At 32.1% G+C, this 7,296-nt stretch overlaps 1 protein-coding gene across 1 annotated transcript; it reads right to left on the bottom strand.

Annotated features, from left to right (window-relative positions):
- Positions 1 to 818: 818 nt before the first annotated feature.
- Positions 819 to 6,370, bottom strand: LOC111707401 (exosome complex component MTR3). Its single transcript, XM_023480505.1, has 7 exons — positions 6,273 to 6,370; positions 5,533 to 5,628; positions 5,366 to 5,426; positions 4,868 to 4,940; positions 3,643 to 3,681; positions 2,897 to 2,971; positions 819 to 956 (listed from the first exon to the last, which is right to left on the bottom strand). Exons 2-7 carry the CDS (start codon positions 5,621 to 5,623, stop codon positions 876 to 878), a joined length of 420 nt encoding a protein of 139 aa, XP_023336273.1. The 5' UTR covers positions 5,624 to 5,628; positions 6,273 to 6,370; the 3' UTR covers positions 819 to 875.
- Between the last annotated feature and the right edge of the window lie 926 nt (positions 6,371 to 7,296).

Genomic DNA, 7,296 nt, shown 5'->3' with positions numbered 1-7,296 from the left:
GATTGATTGATTAACGTTTATTTCTATGTGCATCCAAAGGCGAGCACCTTAAATGTTTGATAAATAAATAAATCTATTTTATCATTTGAAAAAAATGTTGTTTACAATTTGACCTCGCTGAACATGTGTACTCTCTCCAGTGTACACTTTGCTTTCTACCTGCCATAGTGTAGGGGTGGGGGTGGATAGTGATCTTTCGACCTACGCAAATCCGCTGTACTCCACTATGGACCTACGCCAAATCCGCTGTACTAAACATCCGACCTACTAGCACGTGGACTGCTGCTGCTGGACTTTAGGCCGCAGCGCCTGGCCCCTTAGCCGCAGCGCTCGGCCCAGAAATTGTCTTAACCTAACCTAACCTGAAATAATACAAAAATAAACAGCTGGCGTAGGTCCGATATTGCAGTAGGTCGGAAAGTTAGTAGGTCAGAAGTTCAAGGGGGATATTGAGTATAGACGACGTAACATTACCGTGGGGGTGATGATACATTAGTTCAATGCTAGAAGCGGGGGAGAATGCGAGGGTTTATTAGATTTGATTGATATTTCAAATTCTTTAAAAAATATTTTCTGTACGAAGTGAACGAAGTAAATGTATAAAGCACCGTATTTTCTCAAAAGCTCTCACTAGAAATATCGAAAAGATATTTTTAACTTTATAATACTTTTTTTTGAAAAGTCATATGACAACCAAGCTCAAGCTATATCAGATCTGTACAAATTTTGATTTAATCTAAACAATAGAATTTCTTACAATCCATAACTATGTCACCTTTTACAACAAAACTTTTTTTCACAACTTCCAAGACATTTTATCTGTAATAAAATAAGAAATAGAGTTTGAAAAGGGTGAGTTTATGAACATTTTAAAATCAGGGTTGCGGCTCCTTGTCCACTTTCTTCTGATAGGTTTCAATCTGACATTCTTGAACTGCTGGAACCAACACTCCACACTAAATAGACATTTATTATTATTTAATCTGACACTGCTGGAACCAACAATCCACACAATATAAGACATTTATTATATCTGACATTCTTGAACTCCAGGGACCAACACACTACACTAAATAGACATTTATTATTATATCTGACATTCTTGAACTCCAGGGACCAACACACCACACTAAATAGACATTTATTATTATATCTGACATTCTTGAACTCCAGGGACCAACACACCACAATACATAGACATTTATTATTATATCTGACATTCTTGAACTACGAGACCAATAATACACACTAAATAGACATTTATTATTATTATTCATATCTACTAAAATTCTTACAATTTTTAAATACAGTATAAAAATAAAAATAACTATATTAAAGCTGAATTATCAAATTAAGCTTTAAGATTCACAGAATTAAAGTCTAATCCGTGGTGCAGAAACACTTATAACATTCTTAACTTTTTTAAATAACAAATGGGGGGGTTTTGGAGAATGTTCCTTGGTTCCTATTTCTTGTTTGATAATTCTTTTTATTTGTTTCTTGTTTTATGGTTTGTTTCTTGTTTTATGTTTCTTGGTTTATATTTCTTGGTTTATTTTTCTTGTCTTATGTTTCTTGGTTTATGTTTCTTGGTTTATATTTCTTGGTTTATTTTTCTTGTCTTATGTTTCTTGGTTTATGTTTCTTGGTTTATATTTCTTGTTTATGTTTCTTGGTTTATATTTCTTGGTTTATTTTTCTTGTCTTATGTTTCTTGGTTTATGTTTCTTGGTTTATATTTCTTGGTTTATGTTTCTTGTCTTATGATTCTTGGTTTATGTTTCTTGGTTTATGTTTCCTGGTTTATGTTTCTTGGTTTTTCTTGGTTTATGTTTCCTGTTTTATGTTTCTTGGTTTATGTTTCTTGGTTTATGTTTCTTGGTTTATGTTTCCTGGTTTATATTTCTTGGTTTATGTTTCTTGGTTTTTCTTGGTTTATGTTTCCTGTTTTATGTTTCTTTGTTTATGTTTCTTTGTTTATGTTTCCTGGTTTATGTTTCTTGGTTTATGTTTCCTGTTTTATGTTTCTTGTTTTATGTTTCTTGTTTTATGTTTCTTGGTTTATGTTTCTTGGTTTATGTTTCTTGGTTTATGTTTCTTGGTTTATGTTTACTGGTTTATGTTTCCTGTTTTATGTTTTTTGGTTTATGTTTCTTGTTTTATGTTTCTGATTTTATGTTTTTTGATTTACGTTATGTCTCTTGGTTTATGTTTCTTGTATTATATTTCTTGGTTTATGTTTCTTGGTTTATGTTTCTTGTTTTATGTTTCTTGGTTTATGTTTCTTGGTTTATGTTTCCTGGTTTATTTTTCCTGGTTTATGTTTCCTGTTTTATGTTTCTTGGTTTATGTTTCTTGCTTTATGTTTCTTGGCTTATGTTTCTTGGATTATGTTTCTTGTCCTATGTTTCTTTTTTTAATGTTTCTTGTTTTATGTTTCTTGTCTTATGTTTCTTGTCTTATGCTTCTTGTCTTATGTTTCTTGTCTTATGTTTCTTGTCTTATGTTTCTTGTCTTATGTTTTTCTGATTTTGTTTTTTGATTCACGTTATGTTTCTTGGTTTATGTTTCTTGGTTTATGTTTCTTGGTTTATGTTTCCTGGTTTATTTTTCCTGGTTTATGTTTCCTGTTTTCTGTTTCTTGGTTTATGTTTCTTGTTTTATGTTTCTTGCTTTCTGTTTCCTGTTTTCTGTTTCCTGTTTTCTATATTGGAGCCCCACATCGTGCATGCATAGTTTAAAATTGGAATGCATTATGACATGTCAAGATTTATCATTTTTTAAACAGTGAAGCTAATTTAAATATTTGCACTAGAAAAGAGAAGAAGTTCAACTACGTCTAACTGTTCTATCCATTAAATTTTGTTCGTGTGTAAGTAATATAATTGTTTCCAACCTGGTTTACGGCTAGATCTAGAGCTTTGTTAAACTGCTGCGGATTTAAAACCCCCTGGCTTACAAGGCAAACAACCTAGATATCGAATATTTATTAACCCTAATCCGGCTGGGGGCGGGGGTCCCCCTGTTTATTTGGGATAAAGGAGACGCCAGCCTAAATATTTATTCAAAGTTATGAGTTCTTTCATTCAATATTCATACTTTGAACATACAAACTGTGAAATAGAAAGACGACATTTAAGATATCTTAGGCCAATTTGATGTTGTTATAAAGCAAATAGTAGAAATAAAACTGAAAATTCACTTCATCAGTGAAATAGGTCTATGTACACAGCACATTTTTTTAAAACTATTTTTGAATGCTTCACTTGAATTTCGCAGTTTCTTCCAATTCCACATGTGTATACATAATTTCACTGTAAGCAACAAATAATCATATTATTCATAAATATTTATATTAAAATTTGAAAATGAATTTAATAGAAATGACAGCAAGGCCTACAAATCTTTTATTGGCGAACATTCCGTTTAAAAGTGTTAAGCCCACTTGATCGTGAAAAGTCTCTTTAAAAGTTTTAAGAATACAAAGGAAACTTTTTAGAGAACACCCCTTTTAAAAACCTTAGCTAAATTCATCGTGAACACTTCTTTTTGAAGTTAAAAGCTTGCTTGTTCGTGAACACGCTCTTTAAAAACATTAAGCACACTTTTCGAGAACACTCCCTTTAAAAGTGTTAAGCTCACCTGTTCAGATGAGTTCAGATATCCAACTGTTATATTTCCCTAAATAATAATTGAATTAGTTGAACATATTTTTTATTTATGACTTGAAGCCTCATTTGTCATCTAAGTTGCCTTAGAAAAAAACGGAGTAACCCAACCCACCAGCACCCCCATGATATAATAAAATAGTGAAATTAGAGCAAACAAAAATAAAATACACACAGCTTTAGATTAATTATCAAATGAAAACCATTGATAAGGATGGATCCAACTTTGATGTAAGAGCAGTGCAAAGGGAAATAAAATATATGCGGATATTTAGAGGGACAGTAAGCGTATTTTCAAGGGATCCTCCAGGCAAAGAAGGAAATGTCCGATTTACACCGGTACCCATTTAACATTAATCTTAACAATAATGTTAAGTAAAGTCGGATATTTTTGCCAGAGAAGTGTTGATATCTAAATTATTTCCAACGCAATATTAATGCTTTTGTTGAGAAACCACACATGAAAATGATCAGTTTTCAAACCAAAAACAAGAGAAAATATTCAAGATTGAGGTTTAAGATCCTATCATCCAAGCACTTGGACGAGCTATTCTTTTCTCCATGATGAGTATATGATTACCAACTTAACCCTAGCTCCTGACGGGATATATAAAGGTTTAAAATGTTTCGTGTTATCAGTGTGAACAATTAACGACGAAAATGTGACTATCCCCTTTATCACATGACAAGCTTCATATTAACTCATCTTGATATTTCTAGTTGTGTACAAGAGACAGCTGGTATAGACTATCCAACTCTAGAGCTATTAATTTCTCTGGCCTAATCAACTTTGAAAGTGTTACTTTAATTCAAATATATTGTTATAACGTATTCACATTTGGCACAACTGGAGCAAACTTTCATGTAAACTTGGCTAATTTTATTCACTAAGCTTTACAAGTACATATAAATCATTTAAATAATAATTTTGTATTTATCTAACCCATGACTGATTTAATTGTTTTTCAGTTCAGAGGTCTGAGCTGTGTATTGCAATACCAGAAATAAAGATTAAACAGACCAATGTGTATTACAGAGGTGTGCAATGGAGAAATGATGTTCCCCCATCATGTTAATAGCTGAATAATACCTGTGGATCTAGCTATCCTATTCTGGGAATATGCTAAAATTACCGAAATGGGCAGACCCAGACAGGAAATGGGGCGGGTTGGTGGATGAAGACTCTATATGGTTCCTACCTGCCCTTCTTCTCCTTGATGTGAGGAAAGTTCAGCAAGGGTTGGATCTATCAGTACTTCATCACCATGAATACTGATGAGTCATTTATTCAAAACTTTATTCACATTATTCAAGGATCGTCATTTTTCAACACAGTAAGTCTATTAATGGGACAATGGTCGCATTTATATCAAGAAAAATCGTTTAATTCTATCAGTTTACTTCCTTGCATAATGCATTTCCTGCATAAATTTGTAAGTTACTCTTCTAAAACAACCGCGGCTGCGATTGAAATTTAACAGTTTCCAGATAAAAAAAACGAGTATTTCTACAGTCCAACCAGTACTTCTAAAATAACTACTTAACAGCTTTAAAAAATTGAATTGTTAATTACATGCATTTGTTTCATTAGTGCAAGCAGTAATAATAAGAAGCAAACAAAACTACAATAAAAAATAAACCTTTGAATTTATCCATTTTAATTGGAATTTTAATTTAGTTTTTAGTTTAAAAATTTCCTAACACTAGCTCCAGTGATATTGTCGTAAAGCCCAATCTGAGCATCAGAAAGCGCCAAACCTAAAAAGAAAATAAGAATAGTAACGGAAAAATCGTTTTCAAAGTTTTGTGACATTTAAATCCCACATTTTTTATACAATTTAATCAAGAATCAGATTAACTTTACCTGTGGCAGTTATTGCTGCAGCAAGAACACCTCCATCGTCCTCTAGTACAGTTACAAACACATCAATACAAGATTTAGGATACAGGTTCATCCGTACTGCATAGTGTACACAATCAAACCATTAAAAACGTGAATCGGGATACATTTTGCGGCGAAGAAGATAATTCTGTATCTAGAACAAATTTAGAAAAATTTGACACCTTCCAAGGAGTCCTTACTAAAAAAGTAAGAATTGTCCAAGAAAAGTACGGGTTCCTGTCTTGTCTTCTTTTGCTTCTAATTAACGTAAAATCGTAAAAACGGAAACCGATTAGTCTCAAATTAATGACCCAAGGGAAGATTTATGGACAAATTTTTTTAAAATTCCTAAATAATTTTGATTTAAAAAATTTGGAAAATCTGGAGGAAAAAATGTTCATAAAAAATGTACAAAAAACTTTAGATAGTTTAGCAACATAAAGCTAAGATTACTACCAGAATGTCGAGCGCAGTAGACCTAGTATTATCTATATAGTAAAGCTATATGCTCATGTAGCTGCGAGTTAGCTGACATTTTTAGGGAACCTATGAGTATCCTGAGGGTAACATGAGCTAACAAATATTTATAATTTTTTTTTAATTCAAAATTCCTTTTTAGTTTTCAATGCAACGCCGGGTACTTCAGCTACTAAATCATAAAATACACAATCTCAAGGTGATACTACCAAAGAATGTGAATGTGACGAAGATTATATACATCCCTGCAGATTCCAAGCATTCCTTCAGGAGTAGACTTAGTTCAGTTTCTTCAGCATCAGCCTAAGTAAGCATTGGAAAATGAGTCTTCGAAATTTAGGATTTGCAGGGACTCTGGAAGTAGTTTAATACGAGCTTGGTTCTATCTATTGCGTCTAAAGGAGAAAATTGTTAAAAACGACTTGTAGTGAAGAACGTAGCGTCCATACAAATTCAGACTCGTATCGTAAAATAATCAATTTAATTTTAAACAAATCATTCAGATATTACAACCTAAAGTCATTGATTATATTTCGATGTATTCGTATATAGTTAATATTTCATAATATTTGTTATATACACAATATACGATTTTTTGCCTTCAGATGTCTCTGCCATGTGTAATCATTCAAAGCATTGAGAAAAGGGACATCTGGCGGCCAACTATTTCGGGGTTTTCAGTGCTTAGTATACAAAACTTATAAATAATATTATGAATTATTAACCATAAACGAATGCGTCGAAAAATAATCGATGACTATTGGATGTAATATCTGAATGATTTGTTTGAAATTAAATTGTTTGTTTTTTACGGTATGAGTTGAATATTGCAACTTTCTGAATTTTTATGGACGCTACATTCTTCTGTGTTACAAGTCGTTTTTAACAATTTTCTCCTTAAAGACGCAACAGATAGAAGTAACATTAGTAGCGATCAAAAGCAATTATTTCTCGCAGTAAGCCTATACCCCCTTTCATTTTTCGCGAACACTCTCTTTAAACCTCAATTAACATTTATTCTCACAATTAGCTTCATTGTTTCACAAGAGACTTTTACATAACAACTAAAAAATTTAACCTGAAAAATGGGAATATCGTCATCCTTAATAAGAAAAAAGGTTGTAGGAAATCATTGTGAGATGGATATACCACTAGCAGGGTCACTTAATATTAATTCTGTAGTCCTTTTAATAAAGTTTTAACAAAGATTTGATTTTGACCCCCTAAAGTCTATGACCAATCTTTAAAGACAACTTTTTACGGCTTGAT

Source organism: Eurytemora carolleeae, unplaced genomic scaffold (genome assembly GCF_000591075.1).
Source record: "Eurytemora carolleeae unplaced genomic scaffold, Eaff_2.0 scaffold803, whole genome shotgun sequence".
Taxonomy (NCBI): domain Eukaryota; kingdom Metazoa; phylum Arthropoda; class Copepoda; order Calanoida; family Temoridae; genus Eurytemora; species Eurytemora carolleeae.
The sequence above is the reverse complement of the archived record's forward strand: the minus strand, read 5'-3'. Positions and strand labels throughout refer to the sequence as shown.